The sequence below is a fragment of the Caretta caretta genome, chromosome 11, assembly GCF_965140235.1.
Source record: "Caretta caretta isolate rCarCar2 chromosome 11, rCarCar1.hap1, whole genome shotgun sequence".
NCBI lineage: Eukaryota > Metazoa > Chordata > Testudines > Cheloniidae > Caretta > Caretta caretta.
In genome coordinates, this window is record NC_134216.1 from 1,522,060 (window position 1) to 1,543,805 (window position 21,746).

At 59.3% G+C, this 21,746-nt stretch overlaps 1 protein-coding gene across 1 annotated transcript; it reads left to right on the forward strand.

Moving 5' to 3' along the window:
- Positions 1–924: 924 nt before the first annotated feature.
- Positions 925–17,830, forward strand: SLC23A3 (solute carrier family 23 member 3). Its single transcript, XM_048868714.2, has 12 exons — positions 925–1,176; positions 2,390–2,547; positions 2,687–2,772; positions 11,090–11,163; positions 11,485–11,666; positions 11,974–12,097; positions 13,613–13,760; positions 13,852–14,105; positions 15,087–15,192; positions 16,113–16,280; positions 16,624–16,719; positions 17,284–17,830. The coding sequence occupies exons 1-12, from the start codon at positions 1,069–1,071 to the stop codon at positions 17,607–17,609; spliced, it is 1,830 nt and encodes a 609-aa protein (XP_048724671.1). The 5' UTR covers positions 925–1,068; the 3' UTR covers positions 17,610–17,830.
- The last annotated feature ends 3,916 nt before the right edge of the window (positions 17,831–21,746 follow it).

A 21,746-nucleotide genomic window follows, 5' to 3' on the forward strand; every position in this document is an offset into this window, starting at 1 on the left:
CATTTGCAAAACCCCAGGCCTGGCGCTCGGCTCCTCGGCTGCCCTGCGACCTGGCAGATTCGTGGCAGCATCGGGCTGCTTAGGGCCTGGCTTTCTGTTGCCCCCTTGGTCCCGGGCTCTGGCAGCTGCGAGAGATGCCGTGTCGGCCGGCTGAGCCGGGCTCCTGTTCGACAGAAGGTGGAAGGAGAGAGAGAGACGAAGGAGAACCGTAAGGGAGGGGAGAGAAAGGGCCCCTGGGACTTTGGGGGAGTGTTTGAGATTCAGCCAAGGCCAGTGGAAGTGGTGGTGTCCTCGTGGCCCTGTCTGCTCCGACACCTCTCGGGATCCAGGCAGCAGGACCCAGTGATGTCTCGGTGGCTCCCGGGGGGGCAGCCAGGCTGGGACCCTCCTTCGCCTTCTTCCAGTCGGGGCGTTCGCGTCTGGCCAGCTTTTCTCCCAACGTCTCTTCTTGTGAGGACCCCAGAAGGCTGCACTGGGCGGCCTCACCCGGCCCCCATGTTAGCTGGGCGGCTGCTGGGGGGCGCTGTGGGTGGGGAGGTGAAGGGCAGCACCAAGGCCTGGCGGCTGGGCTCTGCTCCTGCCTGGGGGCGCTTGGCTCCAGGCGGCTGGGAGGGTCCTCGGCCAAGGGAGGCAGAGAGCCGTGAGGAGCAGCCATCTGCAGCGGTGTCTGTCCCCCAGCCTGGCACAGGGATGGGTGATTCCTTCCGCTGGCTGCGCCCTGCAAATCCCCTGCGGACAGGCGCTGGGGGAGCGGGTGCGGATCAGACCAAGGGCTGGTGCTCATGTGCCCCAGGCGTGGCCCGAGCGCTGGTCCCATGGCACTGCCTAGAGGGCCTGGCCCAGGTCACAGCACTGAGTCTGGCCGTGGGGAGGGGGCAGTGAGCGGTTACTCGCAAAGCCGGGTTAATGGCTAACTGGCCGGGGGCTCGGGCAAAGGTCACCTCCACTCAGCCTGAACTCCCAGCCCTGCTCTGGCCCCTGCGGGGGCAAGTGGCCCTGCCCTGTGCCCTCCCCCCGGCTGCCATGCCCTGTGCCAGACGGACGCAGGGAGCGTAGGGAAGGGGCAGCATGAATGGGGGCTGCTGCAGGAGCCCTGCCTCCCGGAGCCCCGTGCGCACCTCCTACTCCCTGCTGAAGACGCCCCCCTGGGGCCTGAGCTGCTGCTTCGCCCTGCAGGTGAGAGATGCCGCAGGCACTGCCAGGGGATGGGCTCGCTGTCTGCAGTGGGGCGAGGGACAAGCCCTGACACCCCAGGGCCCTGGATGTGGCCATGCCTGGAGGGACAGTCCCTGCACCTCCGAGAGCAGGGGAGCACGGGCACCATGGCATGACACCCAGACCCTGGAGTACTGAAGGGAACTCTCCAGGAGGGGCAAGGAGCTGGGCTTAGCTGGGGGCAACAGTGGGGCCAGTTCTCTGCCCACGGAGGGGGGTGGGGCAGGCCTTAGAGAATGGGTCTGGCCCGGTGCTTCCTGTGGCTCAGCAGGGCAGGTGTCAGCGTGGTGCTGGGGTCCCCGTCGGGGCTTGGGGAAGGATGTGGTCAAGATACAGCAGCCCCCAGCTGCGGTGCCAAGAGTCCCAGGGACCGTCCAGCCCCATGGGGCACAGCCCCTCCCTGGCCACCAGCTGCACCCTCAAGAAATGAGACAGGGCAGGCTGCTCCCCCCAGCTCAGCCCTGGTACCAGCCTGGCGTGATCAGGCCCCCGGCTCTGTGGTACATGATCCCCCAGCGTTTCACTGAAGCCTCCTGCAGTCCGACCCCCTGCAGCTGGGCAGCTCGCCCTGTTCCATGAACCCCCGCCCCCCTGAGCCCTGGGGCTGGGCCCCTCAGCCCCCTTTTGTGCGGGAACTAAGGCACAGGGAGGGGCTGGCCAGATTTTCAGTCCCGTGGGGTCTGGCCCTGTGTGAGGGGCTGTGGGTCGCCCAGGAAGTCGCCAACCGAGCAGACCTGGGATCTGGCGCCCTGCCTTGCCGGCTGCTCTAGCTCCGAGCCTGGCTCTTGGGCAGATTCTGTTCCAGCCTCCGGTTCTACGAAATCTGAATGTTGAGTCTCTAACAGCTGACGGGAGTGTTAAAGGGGCCAGGGGTGCTGGGCAGCACAGGCCTGATGGAGCCAGTTGGGACTGAGGGGCACCAGCAAAGCTATGGGGGGAGGGAGCCCAGGGCTGGGCTACTGGGGGCTGCAGGTTGGGATTGAGGGGGGCAGAGCTGTGGGGGCGGGGGGTGGAGCTGTGGAGGACAGAGCCGTGGGGTGGGGGGCAGAGCCGTGGGGTGGGGGCAGAGCTGTGGGGGGCAGAGCTGTGGGGCAGAGCTGCGGGGTGGGGGCAGAGCTGTGGGGCAGAGGCCAGCCAGCGCCTGCTGTGACTCTCCCGGCCTCGCTCTCTCCAGCACCTGGCCGTCCAGGCCTCTCTCCTCTGCATCTTCCACCTGCTCCTGCTCCCAGCGCCCCCGATCCGGGACCAGAACCGGAGCTGGAGCGAGCTGCTGGCCCGGAGCCTCTTTGCCTGTGGGGTCTCCACGGCGCTGCAGACCAGCCTGGGCAGCAGGTGAGGGAAGGGCCCTGGGGACTCCCGCGGGTTCGGGGTGGGCAGGAGGGGCCCCCGGGGCGGGGGGGGGGGAGCCCCAGCCCTGTCAGCAGCCCCCTCCCCGCTCCCCAGCCGATCTGTCTTTGCTGTTGCCTGGCAGGTTGCCCTTGGTCCAAGCGCCATCGTTCGAGTTCCTGATCCCCGCCATGGTGCTGAGCCGCCACGCGCCCCACACGGCCAGGAATGGTGAGAAGAGCCCCGGCATATCGTCCCGGCCCAACGGGGACCTGGGCACGCAGGAGCCGGGCCTGGCCCGCGGGGACGTGGGAGCCGGGCCTGGCCCAGGTGGGGACGTGGGAGCCTGGCCTTGCCCAGGGGGGACATGGGAGCGCGGGAGCCAGGCCTTGCTCAAGTGGGACGTGGGAGCCGGGTCTGCCCCAGGCAGGGACGTGGGAGCCGGGCCTTGCCCAGGGGGGACGCGGGAGCCAGGCCTGGCCCAGGGGGGACATGGGAGCATGGGAGCCAGGCCTTGCCCAAGTAGGACGTGGGAGCCAGGCCTGGCCCAGGGGGGACATGGGAGCATGGGAGCCAGGCCTTGCCCAAGTAGGACGTGGGAGCCAGGCCTGGCCCAGGGGGGACATGGGAGCATGGGAGCCAGGCCTTGCCCAAGTAGGACGTGGGAGCCGGGCCTGGCCCAGGGGGGACGTGGGAGCGCGGGAGCCAGGCCTTGCCCAGTGGCCAGCCCAGCGCTCTGCGCCTCCCCGCCGGAGGGGATCGAATGAACTTGGCTCTCGTAGAGGCCGGGCTGTAAGGCGTACACATTTTGTCCTGTGTAACTTGCCAGAGCCCCTCACCCGCAAGTCCTGCCTCCAGCCCATGGAGGCTGCCCTGATGGTCCTTCGCCCTCCCCGATAGGCTGCCTCTTACTCCCAGGCTGGTTTGTCTTGTTCCAGCTGCCGGCCTCAGGCTGCTGGGTCAAAGACCCTCTGGTCCTGAGAGACCAGGGCCTGCTGTGTTCAGGGAAGGAGAAGCAGGGACCAAGGGATAGGGAGGAGCTTGGGGGACTGTTTTCCTAGTCTCGGCTCTTTCTTGTTCATTCCTCTGCTGGGGACCCATCCACTCGGTGTTACGACCCCCTGGGTGGCATCTCCTTGCACCCACTCCTCGGGATGGCAACTGAGAAGGGCATGTACCAGCTGCAGGGCAGGGCACCTGGCTCGTGGCCCCACGTGGCCCTAGCTGGGATGCTGGAGCGCTTACTGATGTGCTACCATTACCCCAGCCTGGCAGTGCAAGGAGTCTGGCATCTCTCTGCTTCTGCCCCAGCATGGGGCTTTCATGGGTGACATTTCAGGACCCAAAGCAGCTTCAAACCCAGCCTTAAGAAGGTAAGAACGGCCACACTGGGTCAGGCCATTGGTCCGTCCAGTCCAGGGTCCTGTCTTCCCGCAGTGGCCAGTGCCAGGTGCTTCGGAGAGAGTGAACAGAATGGGGCAATTATCGAGTGATCCATCCCCTGTTGTTGTCACGGAGTCCCTGGGCGATGCTCTGGAACTGCTCCCCATGAAGTCAGTCAGGACTCTGGGGTAGTCGCCTTTCTGTGAGCAGCCTGTCTTCAGGACACACAGCTCACACAGCTTCCACCTTCCTGGGTCTGACCTCGGAGCATTCAGCATCCTCTGCCTCTCCGTGCGCTTCCCACAGCGAGTCCGCTCAGGCGGGGCTCCTGGGGAAGCCAGAGGGTCCTGCCCCCCAACTCCGCAGTCAGACGTGACTCTCAGCCAGCCAGTAAAACAGAAGGTTTATTAGACGACAGGAACATGGTCTAAAACAGAGCTTGCAGGTGCAGAGAACGGGACCCCTCTGCTGGGTCCATTCTGGGGGGCAGTGAGCCAGACAACCACGTCTGCACTTCACTCCATGTCCCAGCCAGCCCCAAACTGAAACCCCCTCCAGCCCCTCCTCCTCTGGGCTTTGTTCCTTTCCCGGGCCAGGAGGTCACCTGATTCCTTTGTTCTCCAACCCTTCAGCTCTCACCTTGCAGGGGGGGAAGGGCCCAGGCCATCAGTTGCCAGGAAACAGGGTGTCGGCCATTCTCTGTGTCCAGACTCCTGCACACACCTGCCCTCTAGGGCACTGCAATGATTATACACCCTTACCCCACCCCCTAGATACTTAAGAACTGCCTAGGGGAAACTGAGGCACCCCCACACTATTCAGAGGAAACATTAAGAACAGTCCCACTTCGTCACATCTCTCCCCCCTTCGAGATCGAACTGAGCGGGGTCACTTTAGCCGGTGACCTGGGGAAGTTCGAAGCCACCAACGTTCCCATGGATGCCCCAGCATCTCTCCCATTCCTTGGTAGGAGTTACACCAGGCCCTTCCAGTTTCACGCCCTCCCTTAGGTCAGGGGTGGTCGATAGCACTCGCAGGCTGCATGTGGGAAGGTTTATGCAGCCCATGCCCTTTGGCCACCCCAAGAATGTCTCCCCATTGACCATCACCTTCTGCTCCCACTGGAGGTCCGGGGGGCCTGGCCCCAGGAAACTCCACACAGACATATAGGTTGGGGTCAGGAGTGGGAGCCTGTCCACATCCCCAACCATCTGGCTGACGGAGTGTGTGGCCTTGGGACCCAGCAAGGGAGCTAGACACCGGGGCTTTTCCGCAGGGTCCCCTTGGTTCAAATCGCCAGCCTGCTCAAAGGCAGTGAGGTGGGCATCCACACCCCCCTCCCTCCTTAACCAGGGGCAGCAATTTAGTCTCGAGGTTCCCTGCGGAACTGGCCCCCCGGGATCTATCCCCACTCACCCCGGGGAGGTCCCCTAGGCCTCTCCGCTCCCCCACCGCCAGTTCATGCTGCTGCTGCTTCTGCAGCTCTTTCTCGGGCTCTCGCTGTCTCCCAGGGTCCTCTTGCTCTCTCAGACTCAGCTCCAATCCCGTCCGTCTTGATCCCCCGATGGGGAACCCGATCGTGAAGACCCTCGTCTGGTCGGGGACAGGAGTCTTGGCGATGCCTGGCTCCTGCTTCAGCTGCTCCCAGATCCTGCTATAGCCCCAGTTGGGGTCAGGAATCTGTTCCTTAGAGCGGTCATCCTCCTCCAGCTGCACGATTAACTCTGCTTTGGTGAACTTTCCAATGCTCAACCCTCTCTTTTTGCACAGGGTGACAATGTCCTTCTTAAGGAGACGGTGACAGGCCATCACTCCGCTCCTCCCAAGTTGTTGTGGACTCACAGGCCCATGTGTTCTCAGCTCCCCACGGTTTCCAGGGAGAACCCCTAGTGTGCCAGCCCTTCTCGAGGTCACCACCTCTTTGCCAGGGTCGAGCTGCAGACTCCTCCGCCCCTGAGACTGCTCACTGCAGTCCCCAGGGGGACCCCATTACTGCACAGTCCCTCTCACTGGTCACACACTCCCAGGGGTTAACCGCCCCCCGAAACCGCTCCTTTCTGAGCCTTCAGCAGGCCTGGTCCTCGGCAATCCCCTTCGTGTTACTGCTCCCCAGTCACTTACTGCAGGAAGCGCCATCCACGGGGTGCAGTACATCCCACCGCTGCCACCAGTTGTCACGGAGTCCCTGGGCGATGCTCTGGAACTGCTCCCCATGAAGTCAGTCAGGACTCTGGGGTAGTCGCCTTTCTGTGAGCAGCCTGTCTTCAGGACACACAGCTCACACAGCTTCCACCTTCCTGGGTCTGACCTCGGAGCATTCAGCATCCTCTGCCTCTCCGTGCGCTTCCCACAGCGAGTCCGCTCAGGCGGTGCTCCTGGGGAAGCCAGAGGGTCCTGCACCCCAACTTCGCAGTCAGACGTGACTCTCAGCCAGCCAGTAAAACAGAAGGTTTATTAGACGACAGGAACATGGTCTAAAACAGAGCTTGCAGGTGCAGAGAACGGGACCCCTCTGCTGGGTCCATTCTGGGGGGCAGTGAGCCAGACAACCAGGTCTGCACTTCACTCCATGTCCCAGCCAGCCCCAAACTGAAAACCCCTCCAGCCCCTCCTCCTCTGGGCTTTGTTCCTTTCCCGGGCCAGGAGGTCACCTGATTCCTTTGTTCTCCAACCCTTCAGCTCTCACCTTGCAGGGGGGGAAGGGCCCAGGCCATCAGTTGCCAGGAAACAGGGTGTCGGCCATTCTCTGTGTCCAGACTCCTGCACACACCTGCCCTCTAGGGCACTGCAATGATTATACACCCTTACCCCACCCCCTAGATACTTAAGAACTGCCTAGGGGAAACTGAGGCACCCCCACACTATTCAGAGGAAACATTAAGAACAGTCCCACTTCGTCACAGTTGTCCAGTCCCAGCTCCTGGCAGTCAGAGGTTTAGGGACACCCAGAGCAGGGAGTTGCATCCCTGGCCAACTTGGCTAATAGCCATTGCTGGACCTATTCTCCAGGAACTTCTCTAGTTCTGCTTGGAACCCAGTTATAGTCTTGGCCTTCACAACATCCTCTGGCAAGGAGTTCCACAGGTTACTTGTGCATTGTGTGAAGAAGCACTTCCTCTTGTTTGCATTAAACCTGACGCTTGTTAATTTCATTGTGTGACCCCTGGTTCTTGTATTATGTGAAGGGGTAAATAACACTTCCCAGTTCACTCTCTCCACACCATTCCTGATTGTATAGATCTCTGTCATATCCCCCCTTAGTGATCTCTTTTGCAAGATGAACAGTCCTAATCTTTGTAATCTCTCCTTGTGTGGAAGCTGTTCCTTACCCGTGACCATGTCTTGGATGGTTTAGACCCAACAAATCCTGCATCTTGCAGGGGTTAGACAAGATGACCTGTGCGGTCCCCTCTAACCCTGTGGATCTATGATTCTATCATCTTTGTTGTCCTGCTCTTAACCGTTTCCAGTTCCACTATATCCTTTATTGAGATGGGGTGACCAGAGCTGCTCACAGTATTCAAGGTGTGGGTGTGCCATGGGTTTGTTTATATAGCAGGATTAGGATATTTTCGGTCTTATTTTCTATCCCTTTCCTAATGCTTCCTAACATACTGTTCGCTTTTTTGACCACTGCTGTGCATTGAGCTGAAGTTCTCAGAGAACTATCCATAGCTAAGGCTACGTTTTAGTCACAGGTATTTTTAGTAAAAGTCACGTACAGGTCACGGGCAGTAAACAAAAATTCATGGCCTGTGACCTGTCCATGACTTTTACTATATACCCCTGACTAAAACTTGGGGGGGGGCTTCCCGGGGGCACCACAGGTTCTGGAGATGGGGGTGGGCAGCGGCACATGGCCTGGGACTCCTGCTGGTGCCGGAGAGGGGTGTGTGGGGGGGTGTTTGGCAGGGCCGGCAGGCTCCCTACTGCAGCCAATGGGAGCTGTGGGGGCGGTGCCTGCAGGTGGACTGCCTGGCCATGCCTCCGCCTAGGAGCCAAGGGAGAGGGATGTCCCTACTTCCAGGAAGCACCCTGAGGTAAGCGCCGCCCAGAGCTCGCCTTACCCCATCCCATGCCCCACCTCCCTACCCCCTCCCACATCCAAACTCTGCTGCTGCTGGGGCGTGGGGTGCAGTGGCCTGAGACTGCCCCAGCAGTTGCCAGTGCGACTGGTGCAGGGACTGCCTGACCTGCCCCCGGGCCAGGCACATTGGCCCCTGCAGAAGTCACAGAGGTCACGGAATCTGTGACTTCCATGACTTCTGTGACAAACTTGCAGCCTTATCCATGGTGAAGCCAAGATCTGTCTTGAGTGGTAAGAACTAATTTAGAACCCATCATTATATACACTTCTACCCCGATATAACTCTGTCCTCAGGAGCCAAAAAATCTTACCGCATTATAGGTGAAACCGTGTTATATTGAACTTGCTTTGATCTGCCGGAGTGCGCAGCCCTGCCCCCCCGGAGCGCTGCTTTACTGCGTTATATCCGAATTCGTGTTATATCGGGTCGCATTATATCGGGGTAGAGGTGTATTGTACTTGGGATTATGCTTTCCAATGTGCGTTACTTTGTACTTATTAATTGTGAATTTCATCAGCCATTTTGTTTCCCAGTCACTCAGTTGTGTGAGATCCCTTTGTAGATCTTCTCAGGCTGCTTTGAGCTTAACTATCTTGAGGAATTTTGTATCATCTGCAAACTTTGCCAGCAGTGATCACCATTTACCCTGTTTTCTGGACCTTTTATGAATATGTTGAATAGGACTAGTCCCAGTACAGATCCCTGGGGGACACCACTATTTACCTCTCCACTGTGAAAACTGACCATTTATTCCTACCCTTTGTTTCTTGTCTTTCAAATAGTTACTGATCTGTGAGAGGACCTTCCCTCTTACTTCGTTTTAGAGCCTTTGGTGCGGAACCTTGTCAAAGGCTTTCTGAAAATCAAGTACCCTACAGCCACTGGATCCCCCTTGTCCACCTGCTTGTTGACCCCCTCAAACAATTCTAACAGAGTGGCGAGGCTATGCTCCAGTCATCTGGTCCAGAGGCTTGTTTCAGTGATCGGTTACACACCGCGGTTAGTAGTTCTGCAGTTTGATATTTGAGGTTCTTCAGAACTCTTGTGTGAATCCCATCTGGGCCTGCTGACTTATTGCTGTTTATCAATTCATTCTAAAACCTCCTCTATTAACACATCACTGTGGGACAGTGCTTCAGATTTGTTTCCCAGAAAGGACAGCTCTGATCTGGGGATCTCCCCCATGTCCTCTGCAGTGAAGACTTCATTTAGCTTATCTGGTCTGTCTTGAGTGCTCGGTTAGCATCCTGATGGGCGAGTGGCCCCACGGCCTGTTTGGCCGGCTTCCTGCTCCTGTTATACTTAACCGGCCAGAGTTTGTGCCCCATCCTGTCGTCCTCACTAGGATCTGACATCTGCATTTTAAAGGGTGCCCTTTTGCCTCTCCCAGCATCCATTACTCTCTGTTTAGCCCTGGCGGGGGGAGGGGGAGTAGGAGGAGCGGTTCTTTTGGTCTGCGTATGAGCTTTTTTGATTTGCGGTCTACATTTCATCTGAGCCTCTATTGTGGTGTTTTTAAGTAGTCTCCTTGCTGCTTGCAGGCATTTCACCCGTGTGACAGCTCCTCTGAATTTCCATCCAAGAAGTGTCCTCATTTTTGGGTTGTTTCCCTTTTGAAAGTGAAATGTCCCCATCCCCCTAAGTATGTTAAATTTAATTACATGATGGTCACTATTACTGAGCGATCCAGCTATAGTCACCTCTTGGATCAGATCCTATGTGCCACCTAGGACTAAATCAGGAAGTGCCTCTCCCCTTGTGGGTTCCAGGACCAGCTGCTCCAAGAAGCAGTCAGTAATGGTGTCTAGAAATGTTCTTTCTGCATCCTGCCTGGAGGTGACATGTGCCCAGGCAATGCGGGGATAGTTGAAATCTCCCATTATTAGTGTGTTTTCTATTTCTGTAGCCTCTTTAACCTCCCTTAGCATTTCTCAGTCGCTGTCACCATCCTGGTCAGGTGGTCGGTAGCATATCCCCACTGCCAGACTCCTATTATTCAAGCATGGGATTTCTACCCACCGAGATTCTATGGGACTGTTTGATTCATTTAAGATTTTCACCATATTCGACCTTGTGGTGGTTTATTTCACACACGGCGCTGCTCCCCACCAGCCTGCTCCGTCCTTCCTGTATAGTTTGTACCCTTTGATTATCATCCTTCCAGCACATTTCTCTGATGCCTCTTACATCACTATCCTCACGCAATGCCAGCCCCTCTGGTTCACCCAGCTTGGTATTTAGACTTCTGGAGAGACAAGGAGGGGGAGGTCAGATCTCTGATTAGCCCAACTTCTGTTGGTGGGAGAGAGACGCGTTTGAGCTACACAGAGTTCTCCTTCCTTGCCTTTGTGTGTTATACTGAGCTAGGATTCTGCTACCTTTGACTGGTCCTCACCAGCTCCCACCTGGACTTCCCCAGCCTCTAGCCTGTTCTCTTTGTTAGGTTACAGAGTTCCGGCATTAATCAATTCATCCCTAAGAGATGCCTCTGCCTGAACCTTGCGGTCTCCCACCTGTCGGCTTCCCCCAGCCCTAAGTGGAAAACCTCCTCTGTGACCTTTTTAACTGGTTCCGTTTGGTTTTGGTGGAGCTCGTCCTTCCTGTATAGACTCCTTCTTCCCCAAAAGGTGCCCCAATTCCCAATGCACCTCACCCCTCCTCCCTACACCATCGCCTCTGCCACCCACTGAGACCTGGCAGCTCTGCCTGGCCCTGCGTGTGGAACTGGGAGCATTTCAGAGAATGCTGCCATGGAGACCTGGACTTCAATCTCTTTCCTGCCGGCCTAAATTTGGCCTCCAGGACCTCTCTCCTACCCTTCCCTGTGTCACTGGTACCTCCATGTGCCGCGCCCACCGGCTCCTCCCCAGCACTGCACATAAACCTGTTGGAGTCCCGTGCGATCTGTTGCCTTGGCACCCAGCAGGCAATTCGCTGGGCGGGTCTCCCGCTCATCGCAACCCCACTACTGACATGTCTAATAATTGAATCCCCCATTCCTGTTACCTGGCTCCCGCTCCAGGTACCGCTCAGCCCCACTGGCTGCCCGGTCATGTCTGTCTGTCCTTCCCTTCCAGGTACAGAAGAGCATGCTGAGTGTGTTGGGCAGGACTGTGCAGGCCCGGGGAGCTGGAATCAGCCACTCAGAGAGGTTGGTGCCTCTGCTATCCCAGCCCTGGGGGTGTGCAGGAGTGGGGATGGGATGGGTGTGGGGCGTGGAGGGGTGGGATGCAGGGTGCATGAGGGTGGGGCGGTTGGGATGCATAGGGGGTGGGGTGGTGGTGTGTGTGTGTAGGGGTGGGATGTGGGGAGTGCATGGGGGGTCGGGAGTTTGCAGACGTCAGGCCGCAGGAGCAATAGGGAGCGGATGAACCCAATGACTGGCTGAGTCGCTCTGGGAGGGGCTGGGGGTCTAGCCTGGGGCAGGCCATGGGGCCGCCATCACCGTCTTCTCATCTTTTGTTCTCCGCAGGTCTCTGGAGCCGTGGTGGTCTCGGGGCTGGTGCAGCTGGCGCTGGGGGTGTCTGGCATAGGGGGATGGATAGCCCAACGCTGCGGGCCCATGGTCCTGGCCCCCAGCCTCTCCATCATTGGGCTGTCCGCCTACAAAGAGGCAGCCCACTTCTGCTCGGACAGCTGGGGGGTGGCCCTGCTGTACGTGAGTTTGGGGGGGCCTGCGGAGCCACCTGGTCACACCCACACAGGGGTTCTGGTCCAGTCTGTCCCAGTGGGGGGGTGCTGTGGGGAGTTGTGTTAGGGGAACTCCCCGCTACTGCATTCCCAGCAGAAGGCACTAATGTGAGCACACTGATACCCAGGCTCTCCCAGCAGGGGGCGCTATGGGAGCTGCCCGGGGTTCAGCCTGCCGGCAGGGGTGATACATTTGAGCTGGGGCCCGGACGCCCTGGGGGCTCTCTGCCCTGCACTAGCCGTGCTGTGACCCGTGCTCCGTGTCTCCTAGGCTCGTGCTCCTTGCCGTCCTGTTCTCCCAGCACTTGGGGTCCTGCCGCCTGCCCCTTTGCACGTGGACCCGGGCCAAGGGCATCTCCGTGGAGACAAGCATCCCAGCCTTGCGCATGTTTTCGGTACGAGGTCCCGTGCTGTGCACAGCACTTTTGTTCCCCGCTGGCCCTGGGCAGCCTGCCTGGGCCCCAGCCCTCTCAGCAGCTTGAGCATTTCACCCTCTTCTTTATGACTGACCTAGACCTAGGGGTCTAGGGTTAGTCAGCACCAAAGGGGACTGAGAGGGGCAGACGCAGGGGAGCAATGGGCAGCGCTAGGGGAATTCATGTTGAGAAAGGCCAAGTAATGCACATGGAGGGGGGATGTAAACGTCTCGTGCGCCATCTGGGCTCTCCCAGGGCTGTATCTGCTCAGAGAGGGAGCTGGGCCCAGTTTGGACAGCACGAGCAGACCTATGGTCAGTGCAAAGAAAGGACAGAGCAAAACTGGAAGGGCTCAGGGGACAGGAATGAGAGCCATCAAGGACCTGGGAGAAGATCTTCTGTGCAGAGAGTGCAAAGACTGGGGCGGTTAATGGAGAGTGGGGACATGATCAGTGTCTATAAAATACTGCCTGGTTGAGCGAAGGGAGGTGAGGAGTGTCTCTTCTCCTGTTTCACAGAGCAAGAACAAGGGGCCGCTGAACGAGAATGACAGGTGGGAGATCCAAAAGGAAAAGCTTTTTCACACAATGTGTAATTAGCCTGTGGAACTCACTGCCACATGAAGTGTGGAGGGTGTGGAGGGGATAGAGGGGGAAGAGCAACAAAAATGATGAAAGGTCTAGAAAACATGACCTATGAGGGAAGATTGAAAGAGCTGGGTTTGTTTAGCGTGGAGAAGAGAAGACTGAGAGGGGATGTGATACCAGTTTTCAAGTACATAAAAGGTTGTTAGAAGGAGGAGGGAGAAAACTTGTTCTCGTTAACCTCTGAGGACAGGACAAGCAGCAATGGGTTTAAATTGCAGCCAGGGAGGTTTCGGTTGGACATTAGGAAAAACGTCCTGTCAGGGTGGTTAAGCACTGGAATAAATTGCCCAGGGAGGTGGTGGGATCTCCGTCACTGGAGACTGTTAAGAGCAGGTTAGACACACCCCTGTCAGCGACGGACTAGGTAACGCCTAGTCCTGCCAGGAGTGCAGGGGACTGGACTAGACGACCTTGCGAGGTCCCTTCCAGTCCTGTGGTTCTGTTATTCTATGATTATCCCCAACTGCTGCTGCGGGCTTCTTCCACCTTCCTCTGCAGCATCTGATGCTGGGCGCTGCCCCAGGCAGGAGGCTGAGGGAGATGGGGGCTGACCCAGTCTGCCGGTGCTGGTGTCCCATTCCTCTCCACTGACTTGGTGCTGATGGGTCTGGCCCCTTGCCCCACCGGCAGATCAAAGCACCTGGTGGCAACGGTACATTGGGGGCGGGCTCCCTGCTCCGGGGAGTGGCACTGGCCTGGCTGGGGCAGCCGTGCTGGCTGTGCCGGGTTTCTAGCCTGTGGCTGTCGTTGGCTGCCACTCCGGAGGGGCCGGGGCGTGGGCCCTCAGGGTGGGGCTGAGCGAGGGCTTTCCTGGCCCTGTCTCAGGCTCCCGTTGCTGCCCCTGCAGGTGCTGCTTCCGCTTTGCTGTGCCTGGATTGTCTGGGGAATCCTGAGCCACCTCCGCCTCCGCTGGGACCTGCTGGGCCCCGCCACGTGGCAGCTGCCCGCAGCCAACGGCTCCCTCCGCTCCCCTTGGCTCCAAGTCCCCTACCCAGGTAGGACGAGGGACAGGGCCGGACCTGCCCATCCACCCTCTGGCTGCAGCCCCCGTTCGCCAGTGACCGTCTCTACCTCCCTCCCCTCTAGGTGAGCAGGAATGGCCGTCCCTCAGCGCCCGGGCTCTGGGCGTGGGCGTCGCCATGGGCATCACCTCCAGCATGAACTCCGTGGGCTGCTACCTGCTGTGCCCACGAGCGCTGCGGACCCCCGCCCTTCCTCGGCACGCCTGCAACCGCGGGCTCTGCACGGAAGGGCTGGGCAGCCTCCTTTCCGGGGCGCTGGGGGGCGTGAGTGGCACGGCTTCCAGCGTCCCCAACGCCTGCACCAACAGCCTCACCCAGGTACGGCGGGGTCTCGGGGGCGTGCCAGGCAGACCCAGAGCTGCCACTGGGCAATGGAGCACCGGTCTGGCCAGCTCGCGGGGCAGCGGGTAAAGGGAATGGAGAGGGCACCATGGAGGCTGCCCAGATATGGGCTGTGTCACCTCCTCCATGCAGACAGGTCCTGTCCATGCCCAGGCTGGCCTCCACAGGGGCTTCCCGTGGCTCATCTCTCGCCAGCGAAGGCCTGGCCGATCAGACGGCTCAGCGGGCGCGGATGCCCCCTGCGGCGCTACCGGCAGCTTGTTAGAAATGGTTCTTGTAAAGGGGCAGAGGGCAAGGCTCTCTCTGCGCGGGGGTACAGCAGGTCGGGTGGAAGGGCTCTGCCTGCGAGCGGTACCCCTGGCGCCCACGGGATGGCACTGGGGTACAAAGGAAGACCCTCCAAAGGGCAGCTGTTGGCACTGCAAGGCGACTCTCCTGCAGCCTGTGCCATGTGAGCAGGGTTGGTCTGGGAAGGCAGGGCGGGGTGCTGGGAAGTCAGGAGGCCTCAGAGCATTGGCGGAGGGATCACGTCACGACCCAGATGCCCAGGCTCTGCCCACCTGTGCTGGCAGCGTGTCGGGAACCCGGGGCACAGCACAGAGCAGATCCCGACTGCCCTGCTTTTCACAGAGGTGCAGCCCAGGGAGAAGATGGCCCTTGGATGCACTGCACACTGGCCATGCGTAGAACACAGGGTGTGGAGGCCACGTTGTGGGACTGTCTGGGCTGACTGGGCCCCTGGTCTGCCCTGAAATGGGGGGTTGTCCAATGCATGGAGCGCTGAGGCAGACAGATGCCCCTTACCCCAAATGCCAGGCCCTGCCAGCTGTGAGGGAGCCAGGGTGCATGGCAGGCCAGCATGGGCAGAGGCAGTGGGGGGGCTGCGGGCTCGGGCAGTGTGCTACAGGGGCTCCCCCAGCCTGCCAAACGCCCCCATTCTCGTCTCTTTGTGCCCAGGCCAGCTCACGCCACTCCGTGCAAGTGAGTGCGTTGGCATGTGTGTTCCTGGGCCTGTCCCCCCGGCTGGCAGAGCTCCTCACCACCATCCCACTGGCGATTCACGGTAAATAACCCTCCTGAGCTGGGGCTCCAGGGAGACCCCCTCCCTCGTGGAGGGCAGAGGGCTGGGGTCTGCACTCAGGGGGCTCACCGCACCGTGTTCTGCGTTGCCTGAAGTTTGGGCGGGGCGGGGGGGGGGGGGCAAGGCCAGCTGCTCCAGCAGAGCCAGCAGGGGGTGCTCACACACTTTCTGGGTAGGCCCTACATAAACTGTAGCGTTACCCACGATTCCTCAGGGGTAGCACAGCAGGCTCCTTCCTGTAAGTCAAACTGCCAGCTGGCCCTGCTGACATCTACGGCAAAACTCCCACTGGAGTCGGGATCGCAGCCGAGAGTCAAACCCATCCCCCTGGGACCTGGGTCCTGCATCCCGCTGGGCCTGGGTCGTCCTGCTGGCGGCGCCGACCCTGAGTGTCCGGGACGGTTGGGGCCAAGTGGCTCATGAGGCCACGTTCAAACGCAGCTGCCAAAGCCTGGTGGGGAGCCCGGTGCCCCCCTCCTGCAAACCAGGGGGTGACTGGCAGGCAGCAGCCACCAGAGCCCCGTGACGTAGCTGAGCTGGCGGAGGAGTGGCAGCACAGGGCCCTGCCCGGGGCAGGTGGCTGTTTGGAGTGCAGCCCCTGAACCCGGGCCTGAGAGGCTGGGGCAAGGGGACCCAGCAGCAGAGCGGGTGTGCTCTGGAGGGAGCCATGTGCAGGCCTGACAGCTGGGAGGACAGATCAGCTTGTGAGTCGGGGTGGGAGAAGGGGAGAAATGAGGCCAGCCACCCAGAAGCAAAGCAATAGCAGGCCTGTGTTGCTCACCTGGGATTCGCACACCTGTCCCACCCCACCCCCCATCAGGATTTGCACACCCACCTTGCCCTGTCTGCAATAGGCACACATGCCTGCCCGCTTGGTCTGACCCCTCTGCTTGCTGCTGCAGGCGGGGTGCTCTGCGTGACATACACCGTTGCCGTTGGCACTGGGGTTTCGTATTTCCAGTACGCGAACATCGACTCGGGGAGGAACATCTTTATCGTCGGCTTCACCATGTTCATGGCGCTGCTGGTGCCGCGGTGGCTCAGTGCGACCCCCAGATACGTGGCCACAGGTGCCGTATGAGTTGCCTGCTCGCGGGGCTGGGGGCTGATGACCCTGGGAATCACATTCCTTCTCGTGTTCCCCCCGGAACGCGGGACTCTGGGTCACCACGCGCTGTGAGTCCAGTCCCGGCGGCTGGCTGCTCCCCCTCCGTGCCATTCGGCTCCAGCCGCTGATCCCTGGCAGGGCTCTGTACCCTGCAGCGGGGCTCCGGACCCTCCTTGCTCTTCGGCACCTGCTTATGGCTGAGCCTCCCCTCGTAGCCCTTGGCTGGAACGTTTCCGTCTGACGGACGCCTGGGTGCAGGCCTGTGCTGCTCGTGGTCGGGGTAACTCTGCTGTTGTTCCCCCTAGGCTGGGTCTGCCTGGACCTTTTCCTCCTCTCTGTGCTGACAGTTCCAGTCTTTTTAACTGGCCTCTTGTCCTTCTTCTTGGAGAACACGGTCTCAGGTGAGAGGACGCCCCCCCACCCATTGCCAGGTGCCCTCATTTAAATCTCTCTCTGCTGCAGGGGCAGCAAGTCTGGCTCCCGGCGAGTTGCTGCGGCTGGTTTCTGGTGCTAGTTACTGAGGGACGTGGAATCCAGCCCTGTGCATCCGGCCAGCGGGCGCACACGGGAGGGACGCCCCTGTGGGACTGCTGTGAGGGAGAGTCATGGGGATTGTCACCGGGACAACAGCCCCGTGAGACTGATGGCTCCAGACCCCACAGTCCCCGCCTGGGATGGTGATTTCTGCAATCCCGACTGTGCTGGTGGCCAGTGACCGGGACGCCTGGGATCCTGGTGATATTTATTGTCACCGCGATGGTAGCGGTAAAGGCAGTGCCTGGCACCTTCTGCAGCACCTTCCACTGCCCTGGGGACCGGAGCGTAGCTTAGTGGCTAGGGAGGGCATAGCCGCGATGAGTACTTTTACCAGTGCCAACCTCCAGCTGCCAGCTGGATCTCAGAGAGTTCTCCTCCAGCTGCCTGTGGGCAGGTTCTCTGACCAGGTTCCTCCTCCTTGGTTCCAGGCACTCTGGAAGAGCGAGGGCTGCTCACTGAGCTGGCAGTGTGGAACCCAGGCCTGGGTGAGAATGCTCCTCAGAGGTGCGGGAGCGAAGCCAGTCAGGTGTACGGGCTCCCCCGGGCCCTGAGAAGGCTGCTCCCTCCCTCCAGGTGTAAAGCCTTTCCATTCTGCTTCCTCTGCCCGGGGAGGGAGGAGAGCCACGCTTTGGAAGAGGGGTCAGCTCCCCCGGGGGAAGCCACAGGCCTGCTGCTGAAACCCAGCACTGTGGAGGTGGAGCTGGACAAGAAATGGAGAGAGACCGAGAGCCGCAAATGGGACAATGCTGTTTGATGCTGGGAGCCCTGCTCAGAGGGAGCAGGGCTGGGAAGCCTTCCCAAGGAACCTGCTCTGCATCCCTCCGAGGCAGGCACCGGAAGTGACGTGGGTTTCACCCGGTTATTTTGCTCCCTGCATTTCAAGCTTGTACCGACTGGAGGGTGCACTTTCGTCCCGTGCGCCCAGCTCGGACCTTGTCCCTCCCCAGCTGAGCTGTATAAAACAATGCGACCACCTCTGGACTTTTGGTTTCCTTTCCAGCCATCTCCACTGCAGCACGTTTGTGTTAGTAGAAGAGAGGGGAGAGCACGGCTCCTACTGGCTGCCTCTAGCAGAGCAAGTGCCGTGTGGTGCTGGAGACCCGCGGGGCAAAGGTCTGCTCTGGACCGAGGCCAGATTCACTAGGGGCTGAGAACAGAGCCAACAGCCAGCTGGGCAGCGTCACCCTCTCTGCACTTCCCCCTTTGGGTCGCGCTGTCTGAGGCTGTCCAGAGAAAGACGTGCTCACGCAGAGCAGGCCTGGCAGGTCTCCGCTGGCCTCCTAAGGTTCCTGGTGGGCCAGCAGCCTTGGAACTGCAGCCAGTTTGTGCACTGATGCTAAAGGTACATCACAGTCATGCCGGGAAGTGTCTGGGACCCCGGCCTGCACATGCCAGGTGGGGCATAATTCCCATTTGTACTTGCTCCTGGCCATTGCTGCAGGCGGCTGTGACTCATTAGGGGGTGGGGGCAGGGCAGTTGCAAGCCCTACCTGGGATGTCTGCTAACCCCTTGGCTTAATAAAAACTGCCTCTCCGTCCTAGCATGCCTGGAGGTAGCTGCACCCAGGAGTCGTGTGGCCCTCTCCTATGGAGACATACAAAGAGCTCGCCTCAGGCTCCTCCGCCAGTTGGCAGAAGTCTCTGCAGGTGTCCTGAGCAGGGCCCCTCCGCTCTATATACACGAGCCCCTTGGAGGTTATTTCTCCCCAGGATTTCGAGTCCCTCTGCTTTTCCCCACTCTCTCCCTTGCCAGGAGAGGGGACTGCAACATGACACTGCAGGGGGCATTGAAAACCAGCCTCTCTGCGCTCCCCTTGGATGGAGCCGAGGGCAAGCCGTAGTGTTCCTGCAGGATGACCGCAACTCCAGCTGGGCCAGGAGCTGACGCAGCTTCCTGCCGTGTGCAGCGCTGGAGTTGTTCTGGTGCCGTCTCAGGGGGCAGGGACCCAAGGGGAGACCAGCCCCTGCCTGTCACAGAGGCTGGCAATTTTTAAATCATTATGTTTTTCTAAAAGCTCTGCTCTATGTTTGATGTTGGGGTGGGCCTCTGGGCTGTACAGGAGCCACATTAGGTGATCACAGTGGTTTCTTCTGGCCTTGGGGCCCCTGGGTCTAAGCGGGGCATTCTGGCCATGGCAGCCGTTTGCAGAGCTACCCAATGGAAAGGGGTTAGCATGGCAGCTATGGAAGGCTGGTCCCCAACCCCCTTTTCACTATTCCTGCTAGTTTGCTGGCATCAGCCAAGCCAGGGAGAGGTCAGCCCTTTGCCTTCCGACTTGTACAATAACGAGTCGCAGCTCATCACATTCGCTCAGCAGAGAGCACCAGCGTGACACGGCCTTCGGGCGGGGAGAGCTGGCTGGGGCATAACTGGCCTGGGTCCAGATTTCAGAGGCAACACCCAGCACTGTTGTGATAACTGGGCCTACACATGTACCCGAAGTGTGAGCGCCGCTGCCAAGAGAGGGTGAAAGTCCATGGTGTGTCACACCAACCGTCCTATTGCAACACATGTGGACTGGGAAAAGTGCAAAAGACTGAATTAGCTCAAACAATGAGGCTGTCTGATATAATTCAAGGCCTGTGTTAGGATCAGGCCTGGTAAACAAGACCAGTGTGAGACTGAAAAGCAATGAACCAAAAGGGGTGTGTCAGATACTAGGCCTAATTGGTGGACAAAATAATGCAGGGAGGGGCTATTACGCCATCGCTCCCCTTTGGGGTCCTTATACGTGGGGAGAAAAACTGGCTGCTGGAGTGAGTTTCACCATGATGGCTGCCTCCACCACCATCTCCTGCGGCCCTGTCATCCTGATCCCGAGACATGGCCTGAGCAGACCCGGCCAGAGAGCGGGACCCAAATGAAACCCCCTCCTCTCCCAGCTCCAGGTGAATCCCAAACACCATGTGGGCTGCAAGATGTCCCTCCCATGTGTCCTTTTCCTTCCCCACCTTATTTCTTCTCTTTTTCATCCCTCTCCTTTTGCCGCCTGTCCAATAAGTGTCTGGTGTAGCTGGCCAAGGCTGAATATTTTGCAACAGTGCCAGGAGCCTGTGACCCGAAAGAGGCCACTAAAAGCAATGCCTTAAACAGCCCGATGCTGGCCCAAGTTTGCCAGGTCTCGGGGTGGCTGGTCAGACTGTGGGCTGCCCCTGTGTTTTTCCAGCAGGGAGCGTGGAAGTGAACATCAACGCCAGAGACAGAACGAAGCTGCATTTTCTCCCTTTGCTGTTCTCGTCTCTTCCCTCTTGTATGTGATTGTCTTGTGTCGTCTTCTAGGAAAGGGGGTCAGACGTCACCAGCAACAATCACAGCTCAGCTAACTTCTCTCCCCCACCCCACCCAAATGACAGTTGCCACCATCCTCTCTCGCAAACCTGTGACCTGCACAGCCACGAGGTGGCGCTGTGTGTAAACATCTTATTGAAGCTGGCCTGAGCCACACCTGGCAGAGCAGTCAAGGAGCTGACCATGAACACAGCTGGGGTGTGTAGAACCACAGACCCACAGGGTTAGAGGGGACCGCACGGGTCATCCCATCTAACCCCTGCCAAGATGCAGGACTTGTTGGGTCTCACCCATCCCAGACAGACGGCTCCAGCCTCCTCTCGAAAACCTCCAGGGAAGGAGCTTCCACAACCTCCGGAGGCGTCTGTGCCATTGTCTGACTGCTCTTACGGGGAGGACGTTTCTCCTGAGATTTAATCGAAACCTGCTCTTTCTGTCGTTTGAACCCATCGCCTCTTGTCCTGCCCCCCGTGGCAAGAGAGAAAAACTTTTCGCCATCTTATCTGTGGCAGCCTTTCAAGTATTTGAAGACCCCTATCATGCCCCCCCGCAATCTCCTCTTTTCCAAACTGAACATACCCAGTTCCTTCAGCCTCTGCTCGTCCGACTTGCATTCCATCCCTGTGATCATCCCTGTCGCTCGCCTCAGGATCCTTTCCAGTTTCTCTCCATCCTTTCTATACAGCGGGGACCAAAGCTGGGCCCAGGTCTCCAGCTGAGACCTGACCAGTGCAGAGTCGTGCGGTCTATCACCTCCCGTGACTTGCATGCCCTGCCTCTCTTAAAGCAACCAAAAATTGCATTTGCTTTTTTTGCCAAAAGACCTCATAGCTCATACATATGGATCACCCAGCCAGCATTGAAATGCACACAGGAATGCTACACAGCAATCTAGGGTAGGAAATTATGAACACTCCTAGTGTGCAAAGGGAAGTGCCAAAGGGATTTAACGAGGCAGAGTGGAAATGCATGAGTTGGAATTGGGCCAGGATCTGGGGGTAACATCCCCTGGGGCAGGTGCAGTCCCCTTTAGACTCTCACATTCCACGGGAGTGGGGTGCACATTTCCCCAATGGGCTGCCACTCTTTTCAGTCCCAAAGCTACCTCCATTCCACACAGCCTTGGGGCTCCCCACTCACTTTTGTTGTTGGAAAACATTCAGGTCAGAAACAAAGCATCATGAAACTGGTGTTACAGCCAGCCCCGGTGACACTGAACTGGTAGTTCTCCAACCGTGTCACGTACGGTCAGCTGGGGGCTCGCAGGGCACAGGCAGGTGGCATGTGGGCTGGCCGGATTGGAACGCCAGTGATCCCCGTGATGGTGGTGGGCTGCCAAGCGCTGCCGAGTCTTCGGTGCGATAGATCGGGCCTTGAAGGCTGGGAACTGCAGCACCAAGCAGCCGCACCTTGCACTGCACTTTCCCCGCAGGAATAGTCTTCGTTCCTCCGTCCGGTGGCACGCCCCCTATTTTGGGCTCGGCAGGCTGAGCGTGTGCAGCGTGTGCACGCCAGCGGGGAAACGGTCACCAGTGGGGCAGGGCCCGGTGGTTTGGGCTGGAGACCTAGGGTCAGTTGCTGCCCTGCCAGGCTCCCTGCAGG